This window comes from Notamacropus eugenii, chromosome 1, assembly GCF_028372415.1.
Source record: "Notamacropus eugenii isolate mMacEug1 chromosome 1, mMacEug1.pri_v2, whole genome shotgun sequence".
NCBI classification, from domain to species: Eukaryota; Metazoa; Chordata; class Mammalia; order Diprotodontia; family Macropodidae; genus Notamacropus; species Notamacropus eugenii.
The window spans coordinates 535,207,553-535,229,611 of NC_092872.1; the positions used below are offsets into that span (position 1 = coordinate 535,207,553).

General features: G+C 35.3%; 1 protein-coding gene across 8 annotated transcripts in view; it reads left to right on the forward strand.

The window, feature by feature from the left end:
- The window catches only part of BIRC6 (baculoviral IAP repeat containing 6), a 302,402-nt gene that overhangs the window by 54,797 nt on the left and 225,546 nt on the right, over positions 1-22,059 (forward strand). For all 8 annotated transcript variants that reach the window (XR_011972445.1, XR_011972446.1, XM_072634130.1 and 5 more), the window contains exons 4-8: positions 3,888-4,081; positions 13,989-14,100; positions 15,326-15,408; positions 17,955-18,177; positions 18,253-18,413. Coding sequence is in view for 6 of the 8 variants with exons in the window: in XM_072634130.1 (XP_072490231.1) it covers positions 3,888-4,081; positions 13,989-14,100; positions 15,326-15,408; positions 17,955-18,177; positions 18,253-18,413 (773 nt within the window). In the remaining 2 variants the exon portion in view is untranslated. The remainder of the gene's footprint in view (positions 1-3,887; positions 4,082-13,988; positions 14,101-15,325; positions 15,409-17,954; positions 18,178-18,252; positions 18,414-22,059) is intronic.

The window sequence follows — 22,059 nt, forward strand, 5'->3', positions numbered from 1 at the left end:
GGAGTGAGGAAGAAGTGCTTTCCAAGCACTAGGGACAACCATTACAATAGCAGGGATCGAGGTGTCTTGTGTATTAAGGGAAGGGAGTAAGGCCACTTAAGATGGGAGAGAAGTCAAGGTACAGAGTGATCTAAAAGTCTTAGTGTACTTTAAAACTTTATTAAATAGCTTAAAATGTGAGTTTTGGGAAGGACACTCTGTTTTTCTAAGCCTGAAAAGGTCAAATTGTAAATGTATTTAAATGTTAGAGGAGTTATATTTGATCTTTGAAGTAATTGGAAATAATTGAAGTTTATTGAGTAGGGTAGGTCCCTCAGGTCTGGACTTCAGGAAAGTCACATTTGAAGCTCTACGGAGGACAGAGTGGAATGGGGAGAATCTTGTGGTAGGACGATTAATTAGAAGATTGTTTCAGTAGTCCAAGTGAAAGAAGAAGTGAGAACTCTGATCAGTATAGTTGTAGTTTAGAAAAGAACATAGATATGAGATGTTGTGGGAGTAGAGTACTACATGCAGGAACATAGGCACACTAATTCCATGAATTGATCCTTTATTCTATAAAAACAATTGTTATTACGCTGAAAAAGTGATGAAAATCTTTTGACTGAGAGATCCCACTGCTAGAGAAAGTTTCCATAGGTACCAAAATATTCATAGCACCTTCTGTGATAAGAAAGCATTGAAAATCAAGCAGGTATTCATTGATTGGGGAATGGCTAAATGAATTGTGGTACTTGAATGTAATAGAATCTTATAGGATGTAGGAATATTGATGGCTAAAGCCGAAGAACCATGGGAAGATATTGAATTGATGCAGAGTGAAATAAGCAGAATCAGAAAACAGCAAATACACTGAGTCTAACATGGTAAACAAAAAGAACAAAAAAATGACACTGAATGCTGCATAATTAAAATGTCCAAGTTTGGCCTCAGACAAGAGTTAGGAAAATTTATCTTCCTTTCTTTGGGTACGGAATATTGCATATACTATCAGATAGTATCAGCATTTTTTGCCTTCACCTTTCAAAACTAGGATGGTTTACCTGAGTGTGGGGATGGTGTGGTATATATGATATTTGAAAATCAATGGGATAGAAAAGGCATTGATAAAATTTTAAAAATTTTCTCAGACAATTTCTGTTCAGACCTGTTTCATATCTTTGTGGAGACTAGATCCTAGTTTAGGTAGAGCTTTTTAGTAGTTATAAGTTGAGGTCCTAAATACAACTTTCTCACTTCTGTACTCCTTAATCTTTGCCATTAATTTGTTGTAGGACCTTGCCCAAGTCACATGTCCTCTCTAGGTCTCAGTTTTCTCAGATGGACAAAATGATCTTTCTGTTATCATTTATTTGTAAATGTCTTTAGATTCCATAATGTAGCAATGCTTTAATTGAGTTTCATATTTTTTTGGTCTACTCTATTTTTGTTTTGGAGCAACTAAATTACCCACCTTTTAGTTATCTTTTTCCCCATTTTTTTGTTTACCTGATTCTTTGTTCTGAAATCCTGATTATAAAGTAGGAGGTAAAAGATGTCCACCTGCTTTCCCATGCCACTCTAGACTGTTTCTTATTTTGTGCGGAAAGTTAGCTGAGTAACTATGTTACAGCAGTTTACATTTTGATTTAAAAGTTACTTTATGACTTAATATATGCAAAAATTAAACCATAACTTGTTATAGTATACTAAAAAGACATACTCTTATCAGTCAAGTATTCATATCGTGTCTTTATGTGTGCAGCACCATTTGGCATGCAGTGCATCGATGTTTGGTTCTTTACCTCTGGCACATTAAGATGTAGTTGTAGAGAGGTACCAGTAAACCCTGGCGTGCATGTGCAGATTATGTTACTAATATTTATCTCTTGCACAAATGTGTTTTCTTTACATTCCCTTTTTTTTGTTGATTTAGGACTATTCAAAGATCACCGAATTTTAGACCTGGGAGGGACTTTTAGAGATCACCTAAAGATTAACTCCTCAACTAGGACCCAGAGAGGTTGGGATTTGCCCAACATCATACAGTTAGCTAATGGAAGAGTGAGAGCTAGAATCCAGGTATTCTGATGCCTAATGCAGTGTTTTTAATCATACCTTGTTTACTTACAATTGTACAAGTTTTTTTGGTAGTTTATTATTATTATTATTGTTGTTGTTGTTGTTTTTAGGATTTCATTTTAAAATTTTTAATTCATTTTAAAATAATATTTTATTTTTCTTCCCAGTTACATGTAAAGACAACTTTAAATATTTCATTTAAAAAAAATTAGAGTTGCAAAAATTTTCTCTCTCCCTCTCTCACCTCCCCTTCCCAGAGATAGTAAGCAATTTATTATAGGCTTTATGGGTTCAGTGCTCCAAAACATAATTACCATATTAGTCATATTGTGAAAGAATACAGACACAAAGGGAAAAAAAAACCATAAAAATATACAGAAAGTGGAAATAGTATGCTTCCATCTGCATTCAAACTCCATCGGTTCTTTCTCTGGAGGTGGATAGCATTTTTCATCATGAGGCCTTTGGAATTGTCTTGAATCATTGTGTTGCTGAGAATAGTTGAGTCATTCACAGTTGGTCAATGTATATATATTTTTTCAAATCTTATTTAATGTTTTATTTTTCCACAATTACATGTAAAAACAATTTTAACATTATTTTTTTTTCTTCTAAATTTTGAATTCCAGATTCTCTCCCTTCATCCCTCCTCCCCTAGAGAAGGCAAGCAATTTGACATAAGTAATACATATGTAGTCATGCAAAACTCATTTTCATTTTAGTCAGTCTGTGAAAGAAAACACACAAAAAAACTCCCATGAAAAATAAAAAAGCATCTTTGCTTTGCATTGAGGCTCTACCAGTTCTCTCTTTGGAGAAGGACAACTTTTCATAAGTCCTACAGAAATGTCTTGGATTATTTTATTGTTGAGAATAGCTAAGTTATTCATAGTAGATCATCATACAATATTGCTGTTATTGTGTACAATGTTCTACTCGTTCTGTTCATTTCGCTTTGCATCAATTCATGTAAGTCTTTCCATGTTTTTCTAAAACCATCCTGTCCATCATTTCTTAAAGCACAATTGTATTCCATCACAATCATATACAACAACTTGTTCAACCATTCCCCAATTGATGGACATCCCCTCAATTTCCAAATCTTTGCCATCACTAAAAGAGCTGCTATGAATAATTTTTGTACACATAGGTCCTTTTCTTTTTGTTTTTTTATCTCTTTGGGTTACAGAACTAGTAATGATATTGCTTGGTCAAAGGATATGCATGGTTTTATTGCCCTTTGGGCATGTTGCTCATTATTTTTACAAATCATTTTCATTTTCCACAGGTGGATATAATTATAATAGTAATAATAATGATAATAACAATAATACTATTAGTAATAACATTGGTAATACTTTAGAATTACCAAAGTTCTTTATGAATATTTTATTCTTACAACAATTCTGGGAGGTTGGTGTTATTATTATCTCCATTTTATAGATGAGGAAACTGAGGCAAAAAGGGGTTAAGTGACTTTCCTGTAGTCACATAACTATTAAACTTTTTAGGCAGAATTTTAAGCTCATGTCTTCTACCTCCAGGTGTAGTGTGTTGTCCACTGTGCCACCTAGCTGCCATCTTTATAGGGTGTGCCAAGTAGTAACCCAGTGACAACCACTATATCTCTTCAGAATGGTATTTAACTCTTATTTTACTGGCAGTTTGTGGTTTGAATTATATACTTTTAAAATATGCTAAAGATTAAAGATTATATATACTAATATATTTTGTTTTACTTAACCTATTGTATTGGTGTGTAAAATTAAACAGACTTTTAGTTTTTACTCTCAACTTTTCTTCCTGTATATTTTTTTAAATTGTAGTGGGCCACAGTTACGTTTCATCTTCCTCATCATGTGTTGAAGTCTGTTGCCAGTGCCATTGTAAATGAACTCAAGAAAATAAATCAAAATGTTGCTGCCTTACCTGTAGCCTCTTCAGTGATGGACAGGCTGTCTTACCTCTTACCTAGTGCGCGGCCTGAACTTGGAGTGGGTCCAGGTCGATCTGTAGACAGGTATGGAAATGTCTAATGTGACTATTTTTTATTTTTTTGGTGAATTGAGGGTTCATTGCTGTAATCTAGAGAATAATTCAAAAAGCAGGTTATTTTCTCTGTGTTGCTTTCAATAAGGGGAGTTTTGGGAAAATTCACATTAAAATAGATTTTCACTTGCTTCTATTAAATTAGTAGGTGTAAAATATTTAATTTTTCACTCAGACATTTTTACTTGTATTATTCATTTTAAAGAAGCTATTAAGTTATGTTTAAAGTAGTGTTTTTAGCATTTCCAAGTAGTGGTCTCAAAATGTAGTTGTTGAATCAAATAAATTTAAAATCTTGTAGACTTAAAAATTACCTTCTCATTGCTAGAACTTCAGTCACCTTTAGGATAACTTAAACGTTTTTAATCGGTGCCAGACATTAGCTGTATTGTTATTTTATTGTGAAATTTGGAGGAAATGGTTGAAATGGCACTGGTGGGCCTATGGCACCAAGAGTTTTTAATGTTATGGTATAGTTTATGCAAAAGGTAAGTTGTGTGAGCTAATTGCTTAAGAACTGCATATCGCAGAGAAGCATAATCTCAATAACATTTAGGAACTGAGCCTGGACAGTTTATCAGTGGTTAAGTTTTTTGAGAGTAGAATTAGATCTTTCTGCCAAGGCTGAACAGAAAGGAGAACACCCAAATCTCATATACTTTCTCTAGTAAAACCCATACTGAATGATAGTTAAGAAATTCAGTGAGAGGTTAACACCCTGTGTTCTGCAAGTTGAGAAACCATTTCACTAAAGTAAGGTTAGTCTGACATGACCTATTTTTGAAGAAGTGTGAGCTCTTTGTGATCTCTGCTTTTTTTTTTTTTTTTTAGATATTCACTAACCATTCCTTTAAAAATATTATAGATATTTGCTTGGAATTGAAACCATGCTTATTGACTTATAGTGGACAGACCATTCTCTACTCCTTTTTGAAAGGACATTCCATCGTCTTTTCTCCTACAGTACTTCTTCTATTTTCCATGATTTTTCAGAGGTTACTTTCAGTGGCTCATCTTTCACATATAACTTTTTTCACTACACTAAGATATTGTTTGAGGTCAGAGGTTTTAACTCAATAAAACCAGCTGTCTTTTTACTTACTATTTCCCTCACTATTTTGAGTATCACTTCCCTATTAATTATACTTCTATCATTTCCAGTCCAAAGTTGCTTTTTCTTGGTAGAGAAAACAGAAGTAAATTAAGAGATGAATTACTCTGAATTCTTTTCCATAATCACTTATCCTTGTTCTACCCACCTTCTTTCTTTTGACCCTATAAGTACAACTCTTGTATCTGATATGTATGATTCATTCTGAGTCTGCAATCGACTTCTCTCTATTCAGAGCAAGGAACTGTTTCATCACTAGTGTTCTATAGTCAGTATTGGTCATTGCATTTAATTTTAATTTCTTTATCTTTTTGTGTTGTTTTTCAAGCAGTTTTGGATTGTGGAACATAGAGCTAAAGTCCTTTTACACATGAGGAGACTGAATCGTAGTCATTGGTTATTTTGGTCTTCTATTTCTTCTTTCTTCATAGAATCAATTCATGTACATCTTCCTATGTTTTTCCCAGTTTTTTTTCTTGGCACACAATAATATTCTATTCCATTCCTGAGCCATATTTTGTTCAGCCATTTCCTAATTGATGGGAGCCTACTTTGTTTCCAGTTTTCCATTCTGTGAATGAAAGCTATAAATAATCCCATAAATATTTGCTGCTATAAATAATTTGGTATACATAGGACCTTTCTTTGTCTTTTCCTGTTCATAGCTTAAAAATAGTTTGTTGAATTGTTGCAGAATTCCCATTTGTGTTCTAGGATGTTTGGGCCAATTCACAAGTCTCCCAACATCTTAGTGTTTCTATCTTCTAATAGAATGCTACCTCCTGCATGGATTATTTCCATCTTTTGACAGATTTACAACTTTTCTATGTGTGAGATAAAAATCTTGGTGGAATTTAAATTTGCATATTTCCTATTAATTGTGTTTTGGAGCAACCTTTTATTTGGATATTGAGAGTTTATAATTCTTTTGAAAACTAATCATTCTCCTTAGATCACTTATTTATTGGGTAATGATTCTTAGTCTTATTTGTGTTAGTTTCTTTTATATCTTATCTAGTATTATCAGAAATATTGTTGTAGAATTTTTTCCCTCAATGGACTTTAACATAATTTGCTTTCACTTTTATTGGTACAAGACCACTTTACTTTTATGAACCAACAATTGTCTAATTTCTTTGATAATTTCCTTTCCTGTTTCGTTAAGAGTTTTTCCCTAGTGATAACTTTGAAAAGTTCCCCTTTCCGTTCTCCTTCTTTAACAGTGATGTGACCTTTTGTAATTAGTTTGTAAATCCACTTGGAACTCATTGTACGTTGCACAAGATATGCTAATGAGAGTTTGTTTTTTGCCAACATTCCTTTTTTCCTAGCAATTTTTCTTTAATAGAGATTCCTTTTTCTATCAGTTTATGTTTTTTTGTTTTATTAATACTATGCCACTAGTAGCTCACTTATTTCTGATTTTTATCTAGTCTGTTCCACTTAATGTATTATTAAGACTTTTTTATCAGTAGCAAATAGTTCTGGAAATTGCTGTTTTATAATATATTTTGATATCTGGGAATCCTAGGACCCTTTCATCTTCTTTTTTTTTTCATTATTTCTCTACAACTATTTTTGCCTTTTTGCTTTTTCAGAGCTGGTTTGGCAAAGTGTCAGTTTGTAATTGTAAATAAATCAGTATCATTTTTGTTGTATTGGTGCGGATCAAGCATAAACATGCACTACCCCTATAATTATCTAAACCTTTATTTTTGTAAATAATGGAATTTTTTTCTCTTGTTTTCTTCTGTTAATTTTTTTTGGTTGTCGTTACTACTCTAAAGAATTGCTGATAGTTTTTTATAAACTTATTTTGTATTCTTTGATGTTGTTGGAAGTTAGTTATTCATCACTATTGGGGAGGAGGTATAGAGACCTTATGATGTATTACTCTGGAGGGAGGTTGTACCTTGGGAACTCTCCTTCTTCAAGAAAGTGTTGTACATCCATGGGTAGCATCCCTCCATAGGAGAAGGAATGTCTGAGTTCTAATTGCAGCCAACATCTAGAGTGGTAGTGGGGACATGGAGTCTGAGATGGTAAGACATGGGAATTTGTGTTGGGGACTTAGAGTAATAAAGGGATATATTTCTGTCAGTGGTTTTTGTTTTTTGTTTTTTGGGTTTTTTTGGTAAATTATTTTTTTCTGTTACAAATTCTAAGATGGATTACTAACTATTCCCCAAGTGTTCCCATTCTTTATACTCTTGCAGACAGTTCTTCCTTGTTGGCAAGAATCATATCCTCAACATATTTTCTCCTTGTTAGTTCCTATAGTCAGCAAGCATTTATTTATATTTTATTTGTTAAATATGTAAAAATTTGAATATTAATATATTTATAATTTTTATTTATTTATGCTGACCAGCCATGGTGCTAAACCATGGGATAGAAATATAAGCAAATGGAAAGAAAGCCCCTGCCCTCACAAATGGGAGAAGACCCTATATAAAAGTAGACTAAAAAGTTGGGGGTGGATGGGAAGAGAGAGTACTTTATGGGGGCATGATGGTGAACTCCAGAGAGTGAGAAGCAGGGATGAGAGAGGAATTTAGGATGGTGGGAAGAAATCACTAATAGGAGAAGGGAGCTGCAATAGTAGCGAGATGTTGTCAGTGTGAGAAGGCCATAGGGGATGAGGGAACCACTGAGGTGAGAAGGCAACTGAGGCATTGTGGGGAAGTCTAGAGAAGTGGAATCAAAGCCAGGAGAGGAATATTCAACATCAGTGTCAATGTAAAGGCCTGGAAATCCAAAGGCAGGACAGCAGGATGCATGGCAAGGTCCAAGGGTCACAGTGCTACGTCAGTAGGTTAGATGACAGTGGCTGGGGTCTCTTCCTACCTCCTTGCTATCTAGGATGGTTTCTGGCATGGCCTATTTCATTGTTTGTGCCTTGAATGTGTCTCTCTGAAAGTTTTACACAGGGAAAAGAATGAAATTATTATGGCAAATAAAAATTACTCTACTTTTGGTAGAGAGAGAATCCCAGTAGCTGTCGGATAATTTTTCTCTCTCTTTTCATTTTCCAGTCTTTTAGATTAGATTTCTAAGACATAGGCAAAAACATTCTTAACAGCTCATGGTCATTTTATTATATCCCTGCCCAGAAGCCTGCCAATTTCAGACATCTGTTCAAGTCCCAAATCAGACTTTCTTTTCCAAAACCTTTTCTCCCTCTTCTATAAGTGATTAATGTACCATTTGTGACTTTAAGGACTAATTTCCTGGACAAGATCTATCATTTAATAAACATTTATTAGACACCTGTTATGTGCCAGGTACTGTACTGAGTGCTGGGGATACAAAATGAAAAAGAAACAAGGACCTTTGTCCTTAGGAGCTTATATTTGAATGGAAAAAGACTACACAAAAAAAGGAAGCTGAAAAGGGTTGACATGAAGGAGGGTTCAAAAAGAGCTCAGTTGGGTAAGAAATGAAGAGATGGCTGTCCTGCATTGCTTTCTTTTCTTTAGTTTTCTTTTTTAAAAAAATTTATTTATTTTTAGTTTTCAGGATTCACTTCCATAAGATTTTGAGTTTCAAATTTTCTCCCCATCTCCCCCCCCCCCCCCAGATGGTGTATAATTTGATACAGGCTCTACATTTATATTAAACCTATTTTCACATTAGTCATGTTGTGAAGAAGAAACTAAAATCAGCAGGAGAGAGGGGGAGAGAGAGAGAGAGAGAGCATATAATATGCTTCGATCTGTATTCAGATTCTGTAGTTCTTTTTCTGGATGTGGATGGCATTTTCCATTATGAGTCTTTTGGAGTTGTCTTAGATCTTTTCAGTGCTCTCAAAGTTAGACACAGCACAGTGTCGCTGTTACAGTGTTCTCCTGGTTCTGCTCACTTTAGCATCAGTTCATGTAAGTCTTTCTAGTTTTTCTGAAGTCCACTTGCTCATCATTTCTTATAGCACAATAGTATTTCATTACATTCATATACTGTAACTTGTTGAGCCATTCCCCAAGTGATGAGCATTCCCTCAATTTCCAATTCTTTGCCACCACAAAAAGAGCTGCTATAAATATAAATATTTTTGTACATGTGTGTCTATTTCTCATTTGTGTGATCTCTTTGGGATATAGCCCTAGAAGTGGTATTGCTAGGTCAAAGGGTATGCACATTTTTATAGCCCTTTGGGCACCAACTCCTTTTATGGCTCTGCTCTGTAATCAGTGTGGGAATATCATAATTTTCATCAGTGCTTCATTTTTTTTTTCCTTTAAAAATTGTTTGAAGTTTTTGTACACTCAGCTAGGTGGTGTAGTGGATAGAGCTGGGCTTAGAGTCAGGAAGAATCATCTTCCCGAGTTCAAATTTGACACTAGTTCTATGACTCTGGGAAGTCACTTAAATCTGTTTGCCTAAGTTTTCTCATCTGTGGAGTAAACTGGAGAAGGAAATAGCAAAGCATTCCAGTATCTTTGCAAAGAAAACCCTAAATTGGATCATGAAGTGTTGGACAAGACTGAGAAACAGTAGTTTTTAAATCATCTTCATTATCTCCCTCTCCCAGAGAGCCATCCTTTTTAACATAACATATTTAAAAGGATGGAAAAAAAATACCAATTCTATAAAGCTAACTGACACTTTAAAGAAGTCTAGCATTATACAAAGTGTTCTGTAGCTGTGTATAGTGACACTGTTGATGTGAAGACTTTTTCATATCTCTTCTTTTGAGTCAAGTTTGATGGTTTTGATTTTGCAGCTTTTAGTTCTATGTTGTTTTTAAGGTTATATTCAACCTTATATTCATTGTGTATATTGTTTTTCTGATTCTGTTTACTTAACTTTTCATGAATTCTTATATATTTCTTCACTGCTCTTTTTTATTCACCAGTCGTCCTACAATCATCAAATGTATATGTGTGTGTGTGTGTGTGTGTGTGTGTGTGTGTGTGTGTATGTAGTCACTGTGCTAAACACTAGCAATACAATAGAAGGCAAAAACAATGCCCTTAAGGAGCTTACGTTCCAATGGTGGATGTAAATAACCTGCTACATATAAGATATATACAATTCCAAATTTCTTTCCAGAACAGCTAGACCAATTCAGAACTTCACCAACAGTGAAATCACCAAAAATATGATAAAATTTAGGGTGGTTGTGTTAAATAAGATAGTTCTGAACAACAGGAACAAAATCGAAGCAAAATGTAAACCATAGTGATTTATAGGAAAATGCCACTTTATGATTTTATCTATGATATCTCAGATTTTTTGTTACTGGTAGCTTCTATATCATTTTGTTGGTTGTAGTGTGTCAGGACAAGATAGTCTTTTAAGTGATATCTTAGAGATAGTTTATAATTTTGTTTTTCTAAACAAATATTTTTTGAGGAATGTGAAGATAAGACCTATGATTTTAACTATGCTCAGGAATACCTGGTGTAGATATTAGGGTTTGGGCACTGAGAGATTTAAGTGTTTGGCCCATGGTCACTCAGCTATATGTATCACAGGCAGATTTTAAACACCAGTTTTTCTGACACCAAGGCTAGTCCTCCAACAGCTAAATGATACACATCAACACATGTATGCGTTTTAGAAAGCCTCTAGGAAATTAGCCAATCCAATGAATTTAAAGAAATATAGCTTTGTAGACATGGCGACATTTTGGGGGCAACTTTCTTTTCCCCTCAACAGTTACCATTTCAATATATTCTTGTGCTTAACCTTACTTTCTTGTTGCAACTTTTAGCAAGGATTCTATTTAATTTACATGCACCTACTGTTGGATCTGTTCATCTCAATGATTGCTTATTAAGAAAGTCAACATTTAATAAGCTACTGCTATTTGCTCTGAATTGTGTTAAGTGCCAGGAATACAAAGAAAAGGGGGAAAATAGTTCTTGCTCTCAGGAAACTCAGTCTGAATTGGCAAATAGTTTGCAACTAAATATGTACCGTCAAGATTTGGATAGGATACATTATAGATAATCAGTAGGAGGAAGGCATTAGCATTAAGGGGGGGTAGGGAAAGATTCTTGTCAGAGGTCATATTTTAGTTGAGACTTGAAGGAATCCAGGAGATGGAGGTGAGGTGGAAGAGCATAACAGGCATAGAGGGCAATCAGTGAAAAAGCACAGAGATGGGAGATGGTATGCAAAGAACCGCAAGAAGACTAGCATCACTGAATCGTAGAGTATGTTCAGCTAGTGGTAAGGTGTAAGAAAAATGGAAGGAGGGGAGGGGTGGTGTAGATTATGAGGGCTTTGAATACTAGGGTATTAATCCTGGAGGTGTAATGGGGAGCCACTGGAGTTTATTGAATAGGAATGTGGGAAGAATGTTGGTGGGGATATTGTTAGTCAAGAAAATAACTTAGATAGCTGAAAGAAGAATGAACTGGAATGGGGAGAGACTTGTGGCAGGAAGACCAACTCCCTTTTTCCCCCATTGTTGCAATAATGATGAGCCCCCTCACCAGGCTGGTCACAGTATTAGAGGAGAGACAAGGATATGGGCAGGAGATGTTAGCATGGTAAGATGATAAGTTAGTTTTCTGGCATGTTGCATTTAAGATGTTTATGGGACATTAAATTCTAGAAGTTCAGAAGGCAGTTGGAGATGTGAGACTGGAAGTTAGAAGAGAAAATAGGATTGGATAAATAGATATATGAATCATCTGTATAGAGGTGATAATTGAACTCACAGGAGCTTATGGGATAAAGTAAAATAATATAGAGGGAGAAGAGAAGAGGACCCAGGACAGAAGTTTTGCTTTTTTCCTCCAGTTTTGTTTAGCAGATTGTTTGCAGGAGACAAGGCAACAGATTGTGCTGTTAATCTAAGCCTGAAGTTTGAGCAAGAACAGCAGTAGGCTAAAGGTGTAAAGAAGTCAAGAGAAGAAGATAATGTAGATTTAAATTGGCTCACTGTGAGGTCAAGATGGGGAAGAGAAGTGAGTGTAGCCTGTGTAGTGGTGATAGTCTGGGAAAGAACTTGAGAGCTGATGGGACTGAAACATCATGTTGAGGGTGAAGAACTGGGTTTGGAAGATAGAGGGAGAAGTGGGATGACTGCTGAGTATAATTAGGTAACGTTATTTGAGAGTTAATAATCCTGGAATTGGGAATATTTTTGGGAGATAGATCAAGGGCATGACCATTATCCTTCTATGTAAGGCTGTATAGGTGAACTGGTTGTTGGAAATGAGTATGTTGAGAAACTGGTAAGTTAGGATGTTTGAGGTAATAGCAATAGTATGAAGTCAGCCGTGTTGGAGAGTAGAAAAAGAATGTGAGCCATATGCTGAACTTGTTTAGGAGAGGAGAACAGTGCCTTAGAGCCTGGTAGATAATAGCTACCAGAATTTTTGGTTGAATGATTAAGTATGCGTTTAAATGAAGCTGTCATTTACTACTATCACTCAGTAATCTCTCCTGCTTTGAGATTCATTCCAGTTCTCCCTCTACTTTATGACTCCTAATCAGTTCTTCATACTTGATGTCCCAATTCCACTACCCCTCAGGTTCTTTCCCAGACCATTTTTCTGTACTAGCCACCTTCTCTTCCCTTTCCCATTTTGATTGCTTAGTGAACCAGTTCAGCTCTTCAGTGTCCTTGCTGGAGCCCATTCTAAGTCCCCTAACATGACTGCTGATGATATAAGTGAAAATGCAAACCAGAGTGCTATAAAAGTCAGTAAGGGCAGCTGTGTCATTAGGGTAGGTGCCAGGTCTTAGTAAGGACAACAAGAAATAAGTAAGAGACTAAAAGGGTTAAGATGAAAGCAAGTTTGTTATCTAGAGAGGAGGCATTCCACAGAGCATGGTGGAAAGGGTCAGATCTTTTGAGTGGAATGTTTGGATCTGTGTTGGGTTGAGGGAGATGGGCATAAGAACCAGCAGTGGAGGTGGGGGTTGGTGAATGGAGTTTGAGCAATGACAACTGGGGTTTCAGAATCACTGAGATAGGGGAGGGTGAGTGAATGTTAATCATTGAGGAAGGAGTTAAAGTAGCTTGTCATCATCCCTAGGAGGTTAATTCGGGTTGCAGTTATCCTGTGGCATCAGTGTTGCGTATCTAGAAAAGGATGGAGGTACTTGTGAGTGGGCAGGCACAGGTGAGATGTGTGGAGGTTGTTCCAGGAAGCTAAAGAGGATTCTGGGAGGGACTGTGATGGGATAGGTGTTTCAGGGAGGTAGGATGATAATTTTTTTCTTCTGTAAGTATAGAAGAACCTTAAAGTTCAGTCACTCTTATTAGGGTTATTTTCCTTTACAGAAGTAATAATTTTTTACTACCAGTACTACTAATAATACTTACTAGTGTCTCTGTGGTTTCTTTCAACTGTCCTTTGGAATGCCTCTGTCAAATGAGGGCTAACCTGTCATTACTCTTGTTGTTTTGTGGAATTTTTCAGATCAAGGAGAATTTTACATTTAGTAAAACTGTAGGATCCTTGGCTTCCACATTTTTGGCTACCCCATTCTAGTAAAGTTGTACAGGGATGGACTATTTTAATTAACACATTTGAAGTTGTTCATTAGTCTTTCTCATTAGCTTATTCAAATTTCTTCTTTATTAAACTTTGTTTTTCCTTTTAGCTTAATTTTTGAAATAAGTGTCTAAAACTAGTTGTTTTTCTTTTTAATGTAGTATGTGTGTTGTACATGAGAATTATAGGGAAGATGAATTTATGAGAAGATACATCATGGGATTTTCTTATATAAAAATGATGGGGCTCATGAACATCATCATAGTTTGATGCACAAATTGAGTAATGCAAAATGTGTTTATCTTTAGGTCATTGATGTACAGTGAAGCTAACAGACGGGAGACATTCACCTCATGGCCTCATGTTGGATATAGGTGGGCACAGCCAGATCCAATGGCTCAGGCTGGCTTTTATCACCAGGTAAAAAGATAAGTTAAATTGGATCTTTAGCTTTTAACTTATTTAATTATTCCAGGTCATAAAACTAGTTAGAGCTAAGGATCATATTTGTGGCTTTTGATTCTGACACTTAGGTCTTCTGTTATCCAGTCATGTATGTACTTTTTGTATGGGCTGTTGGTCAATCCATATTGTTTAACCTTTCATCTTGTCTAGTAAAATATGTATACAATGAGCATTTAAAAAGTATTGATAATCATAATGTTTAGAGCCTCATTACGTGTGGAGTAATAGTGAACTGCATTTCATTTTATAGGGCAAGACATTCTCAGAAGTCATTCGGTCTACTTAGATTGATATGCTTTTCTATATTATTAATTTTTATTGCTTCTTCCATAGGTATTCTACTGTAAAAAACTAATTTTTTTTATTAAACCTACCAATGTTTTTTCATTTTCTGTTGGATAAGAATACATTTAATATTCTGTTTCCTGTTATATTTTACTTATTAATTTAAGAACTGTTTGAGATTTGCATGTTGTAGTGGAAAGAGTTCAAGATTTGGTTCAGAGAGCCTGGATTAGAATTTGAGCTCTGCCCATTCCTACTACACATGATTTTGGGCAAGTCACCAAACCTCATTGTGTTTCAGGTTTCTTTTCTGTCAAGTGAGGGTTAAACTAGGTGACCTCCTAGATCCCTTCTAACTTTAAATCGATCATCCTATCATGAAGTTTAGTTCTGCATTTATTAGGTAACATAGTTTGAAGACTAAGATTTAGTTTGATTTTTTTTTGAGGGGGAAGGAAGGCAGGTAGATGTCACAAAGTGTTAACCTAAAGTCAGAAAGACCTGAGTTCACCAGCCTCAGACACTAACTTTGTGACGTTGAACTAGTCATATAACCCTGTGTGCTTCAGTTCCCTCATCTGGAAAAAATGATTTGGAGAAGGAAAGGGCAAGCCCTGCCAGTATCTTTGCCAAGAAAAAATCCCAAATGGGCTTACAAAGAAAGTTGGACACGACTGAAATGACTGAACAATAAGAATATTTTTGAGAGGGAGGGAGGGAGGTTTTCTTTAAAAATATAAATACTTGAATAACATTTTAAATAGTTTCTTGTGAAGGAAATATAAAATTTAAAGATATACTTATTATTACTACCATATTTCTTAGCCACATTAGTTGATTATTTTGACATTTTTACTGTGCCTAACTGTTGCCCTTTCCATATCATTTTATATAGCCTGCCTCATCTGGAGATGACAGAGCCATGTGTTTTACTTGTAGTGTATGTCTCGTTTGTTGGGAGCCTACTGATGAACCTTGGTGAGTCTCACTCAGTGTCTTGGCATAGTAGAGATTATATCAGTCACAAAAGTGATTTCTTGCCTTGTTTCTTGCCTTGTAATAACACTGACAAGCATATTGGCCTGGTGGAGCATTGGAAAGTGTTAATTTTATTGAACACATGCATGCGAAGACTACTTTCTGTTTAATAGTGTCACAGTGAGCTTTTTGGATTTGTTCTGCTTGGTTATAATTAATGATTTGGAGTCTCTAAGATTAGTCTTCTCTTTTCTTAAAATATCTGCCATAAATTCTTGGATGATAAATTCAGGGGCATATAGTGATATATGATTATTTTATAAAATTGTAGAGATAGAAGAAACTTTAGTGGTCTTTAATTCGATCCCTTGGTTATTTATGTTGGTGAGAAACCTAAGGCCTATGGAGATTTTAGCCTTCTTAATGTATCACAGTTACTTAGTGACAGGGCCAAATCTAAAATCCAGAGAGATTCATAATTATGAATTATGGTAGGAAGGAAGTTCTTTTGAGTAGCAAGGCAGAAAAGTATGGGAAGGCTTGTGCCAATTGAATGTAGTCTCCCTAAGCAAGTGGATGTTTTGCCTGCCAAGAGTCTGGCCAGGTCCTTGTACACATCTGACGGCATTCGACCCCTCTGAAAATGAAGAGTAATTTGGTAATGGAGAATCGCACCTCTCCCAAGAGAAATGACAAAGGAATAGGACCTTCAGTTGTGATGGTACCTAAAGAGGTAAAGGATTTTAGTAGTGTTTAAAGATTGTGAAGTATGGAGTTGGTAAATTGATTGCTATGCAAAGGAATAAGTATCTTCTTCCCTCTCCTGGACTGATAGATATCCTTGTAGCCTAGATCAAAACTCTAGTTGCCTTGATTACCTAGCGAGGGCTCTGAATGCAATCAGCCACTGTGTTAGTTTTTGGGAGTACAAACGAGTCATTTAGAATGAGACAATCCTTCCCCTCAAAGTGCTTAGGTAATTTTTTCTGGTTTTATAATATAGTTGTTTTTTATTATCTTTCTTAATCAAGAGAAGCATTTGCATGAATTATATGCTAAATAGCACACAGTTAAAAAAAAAGCTATTTGTCTGAGGGATACATTGTTTTGCACCATTTGTTTCATAGTAAATTTACTTTTGTAACTATGTTTGACTTGGACTGACTTATTTGCTTTCTCTAAGCATTAATATACTGATGGGGGAGTCCAAAAGCATATTGGTAGTGGTTAGAATGTAGTAGTAAATCTTCTGTACAAAAGAGAACTCATTATCTTTCTCCTAATCCATCTCTTGGTCTGAAATTTTTTTTTTTTGCTGTTGAGGACACCATTTTCCTAGGCAACAGGTTTGCAGTCTAGGTGTTATTTTTTGGTTTCACCCCTTCTCTCACTCCATTCCTCCTCTCCACCCCTCTAATCTATTGCCAAGTCATGTTGATTCTAAAAATGTGACATTTCTTTTATATGCTGTTTTCTCTCTTCTGATACTACCACATCCTGGTGGAGGCCTACCTCATCTCCAGCCTGGACTATTATGCTAGCCTTCTGGTTTATTTCCATGCCTGAGGTCTCTCCTCAGGTCAATCCATCCTCTAGTTCTCCAAGTGATATCCTTAAGCATAGGTCTGAACCTTGTCATATCTGTACTCAGTAACATAAAATCTCCATTTTTGCATTTAAAGAATCTCAACCTGAATCCTTTTCTACCTTTCCAGGGAGGTATACGTATGATTTAGCATACCACCAGTAATGCATGGTAATCAAAATACCATCGATGGTCATCTCAGACTATTCTTGTGCTGCTCCTGTAATGAGTTATCAATAGCAGATGGACAACCTGACTGTTGTTGTACTATGATTTTTTAAATATTAAAAATCTTCCTCCTTGTTGAGTTCATTTTTTATCTATTTTTGGAAAGATATGATCCAACATTTCACAAGAAGCAAAGGATAGGTTGCATTTTGCATTCTTAGTGGCATACTAATATTGATGGGATCATTGATCCATTTATTTGTATATGTGCTTGTGTGTGTATGTACATGTACACATATATGTGTATGTATATCTAAATGAAAGATGATAAATTCATTGAAGAAGGAAGCTGTGTGTGTAGACCAGAGCTTTTGATTTCTGGGAAAGGTATAGTAATAGCAATTTTAATTTTGGCAAAATAGGAAAGAAGAATGATAGGCAACTGTAAGTTGCATGTTTGATCCTTACCTCTTATTTAATGAGGCTGTTGATACAGCAGACATCAGTTGTAGGGCGATAAATATAAGCTAAACTGGTATTTTGTGAATTGTATTTGTGACCCATATTTGGAGCTAAATAAGAGAAGCTTGTCCTCAATAGTTCCTTCAAGGAGGTCACAGTCTAATCTAATGAAGCCAGTAAGGTTTATTTTAGGAAAAACTTTTATAGAAGTTGATGAATTGATGCCATCATTTTAATAAGAAATACTTTGCATTATCTTTGATTTGCTTTCACTTGTTGGAGCAGACTATCTGCTAGATATTTTGGTAATTTTAAAAAATCTTTTGTAAAGGTCTGAACATGAGAGACATTCCCCAAACTGCCCGTTTGTGAAAGGTGAACACACGCAGAACGTACCCTTGTCAGTTACACTTGCAACGAGTCCAGCACAATTTCCCTGTACTGATGGCACTGACAGAATATCCTGCTTTGGGTCTGGAAGCTGTCCTCATTTTCTAGCCGCTGCAACAAAAAGAGGAAAGATCTGCATTTGGGATGTTTCCAAACTTATGAAGGTATGTTTTTATTTGAAACATGAAAAGTGTTAATGAAAAAAAATTAGTATAAACCTATATTTTTTATTTATTTAGGTGCACTTAAAGTTTGAAATCAATGCATATGATCCAGCAATTGTACAGCAGCTTGTTTTATTGGGAGAACCAAGCTCAGGAGTTGATTCAAGGAGACCAACTTTAGCATGGCTGGAAGATTCGTCTAGCTGCTCAGATATACCAAAATTGGAAGGAGACAGGTATACCAGTTGCAAAGTTAAGAAGCTTTAATAATAACCACTATTTTTTTAATGGTTATGGAACATTTTCTTGAATTTTATTTTTTGTAATTTCTTTCAAAAAGACTGAAAAGTCTTTCTCTGTTTTAATGGGTTTAAGAAATCAGACATTATTATGGTATCAATAGACGTAACTTTCTTTTTTCTCCAAAAAAAAATTTTCTTCAACAGTATGTAGCATTGATAGTACAGTCAATTTTAAGACTTAATTAGGATAACAGAAAAAAATTGATGATAAAAATTCTTCAGTTTAGCATAAATGCTATCCAGTTTTCTCACAAAATATTTTGATGAATCTCTTAAGAAGCTAATTGACCTGGTTTAAGTTTAAGTAAGTTTAAGAGTCCAGGTTATTTTGCAATTGAGTATAGAAATAAATGTATAAGTAACTTGGTTAAAGTTTGGCTTTGAGTGATGAGAGTAATTGAGGTAACAGCTTAATGGGAAAATGTTTCATTCACTTGTGTTGGTGTTAATGAGCAGTAAAATAGTTAAGAGATATGCAGAGAATGTGGGATATCTCTAACTTTAGATCACCAGTCATTGGCTAACTTTATTGCAATCTTATTACAAAATTATAGTGAATACGGCAATGTTGGAAGAACTTTGTTAAATGCCATTTGACCTATTCAACTTAACTTTCTAGATTCTCTCTCAAGATCTTTCTTTCACGGTTACTACTGCTGTCTTTAAAGTAGGAGAATAGCCTTCATTTTATGTAACTTCTCTCAACCAGCCACTTTTGTTTCATGGAGGCTTGCAGTTGTCTCTTTGTAACTAGTTCACCTCTCAGAGAAACATATATAACTCTTGTGAGTAGTCAAGTAGGTGTCTGGAAGGAATTGCCATGGTGATGCTTTTGGGGATCTGTTATTGGGCCAGTGAATGAAGGAACAGCTGTTAAGGACCTGGAGGGTAATTTCATGAAACAGAATCAGGTGGTTTATATGGATAGCTGTTTACCCATAGGGTCTTAGATTCTTTGTCATCATATAATAATTTGCTTTATCTGTGACATAAGTCTTAAACTTTTGGTTCATATTTTGTCCCTTTCTAAATAATACCAAAAAAGGAAGAGAAATTATTTTTCTTTGCTTATTTCTGTTGTCCAGGTTACTTTGCAGTTGACTATAGAAATAAGTGTATAAGAAACTTTGTTGAAGTTTGGCTTTGAGATTTATATTAGATGAGAATAATTGAGGAAATAGCTTAATGGGAAAAGCTATGTTAAAGAAGTACTTATGGTTATTTGGTAATACTTTGTTCTAATTGAGCATTATCCCTCTGGATACTTAATTGCCTTCACCTATACATGGTCTCTTTCATCAGAACCATGTAGGTAAAATAAAACTGATTGTCTCCTCTCCCACACTAAAATTCCAAATGGCATTCTTTGGCATGGGAGTTCTTTAAAAGAAAATCCCTTTTTTGATTTTTAAATAGTTGTAAACATGAATTAAAATCCCTAAATATGATGTTTTGGAGGGCTGTAGTTGTTAATTGATTAAGCACCTAAGAAGTACTTAATAAGTGGTTGTTGATAAATTCTCTTTAACATTCTACCTCACTGTGTATTTTCCTGGGGCTGCATATGGCATAAAATAGCTCTTGCCTTCAAGAAACTTCTAGTCTTTGGGAAAACAATACATAAACATAGGAACATTAGGAAAATACCTAATTATTGAAGATAGTAATAAATTCTTTAGCTTTGTAGTATGTTTGGCAGTTCAGGATAAAAACTAAACCCATTTTGGGAATACTTCATGGAGCAGATGGGTCTCCAACATAAGCTAGGTTTCCAGTCTAGACATGCTCTGGTTTAAGAGACCCTGAGAGGGAAGAATTGTTATTGGAAACTAGTAGATAAAAAACAGCTATCAATTCAGCTTTGCCTTTTGGCCTTTGATCATGCTCTGCCCTCAGAACATCTTCACACTTGTACAAGCTTAGATGTCTTCTTCCTGCTTCTTCTAACATTTAAACCTCAGTGCTCATGGAATATTTGTGAAATGGTGCTTTTACATTGTACTTTACATTAAAGCACTTGATCATAGTTGAAAACAGTAATAGTCAATACTGGCCCTAGATGAATCAGAGCAGTATTCTAGGCCTGAAATGAGCCCTTCAATATGATTTATTACCTTGACTTCCAAGTACAAAAATATAACTACATTGATAATAAGTATAGCATGCACAGGCAAACATTTTCATTTCTTTCTGTGTTAGTTTTGATAAATGAAAGATTATCTAGTAATTTGAAACATAAGACAGTGTAAAATTAGTTGTCTCTCTGCAAATGATACATTTTAAACATTTTAGCTCTGTGCACAGTTAAGTGTTTTGTTAAGATTTGTTGTATTTATTTTTACTTAAATTAGTACTGCCAAATGTCAACATAACCAAAATTAGAATTTGCTATTTTTCATGACTATAACTTCTGGGAGTAGTTTTTAAAAGTCTTGCACATGACATGTGATTTTCCTGAACAATGATATGTGTAGAATTTGGGACTATGCTAAAATTTTGTTCAGTTGCATTTATGTTTTTTGAGTTGTGTCTGGCATTAGAAAGATTTCGCAAGACCTAGAAACTCTACTCGGCAAGTTTAACCTGTTCAAAAATAAGGAAAAGCATTCATTCCATGTAAATTCCAGAGTGAAAGAAATCCCAGTCTAAGGAATTTAGGAGTTAAGGCTCTGGAAGGAAAGTAGCGAACTTTGAGGAAAAAAGGAGTTTGTGGGGATATCAGTCATGAGATTCCGCTTTGACTTTCACTGAGTTCTGATAAAATTATATCAGGCACACAGCCCTTTAATCTGTTGGTAAAAATGTTAGACTTGTTAACGATATTAATATTTTAAAATAATTGTCATATAATGGGGTATAGAAATCTATCCTGCCTTATAGGAAAATAGAAGGGTAGGAGAAAAGAAAAGGGGTGGGGTTGGTAAAAGGGAGGGCAGATTGGGGGAAGGAGTAAACAGACCATCTGGCCATCTTGGAGTGGGGGACGGGAGAGATGGGGAGAAAATTTGGAACTCAAAATCTTGTGGAAGTAAAAGGTGAAAACTAAAAATAAATTAATAAAAAGGAAAATAAAGATTCCACATACTTAAAAAAATAAAGTAATTGCCATACAGTTTCATTTATTAGACTTAAAGGGACATTTAAATGAGATCCTCTGTATTCTAATAACACATACCAGTTATGAGGGGTAGCTAGGTGGTGCAGTGGATAGAGCACCAGTGCAGGAGTCAGGAGGACCTGAGTTCAAATCTCACCCTCAGACACTTGACACTCACTAGCTGTGTGACCTTGGGCAAGTCACTTAATCCCAATTGCCTCATCTTGGGTCATCTCTAGTCATCCTGAGGAATATCTGGTCACTGGATTCAGATAGTTCTGGAGGAGAAGTAAGACTGGTGACCTGCACAGCCCTCCCTCACTCAAAACAAAGTCAAGTGCCATTCATGTCATCATTTCACTGATGGCATGGTCTTCTTTGGCAGTGAAGGATGAACGCACAGACCAGTTATTATTTACTCAGCTCAATAGATATTTTAAAGTACTTACTGTGTTCAAGGAACTGGTCTGTATACTGAGGGGA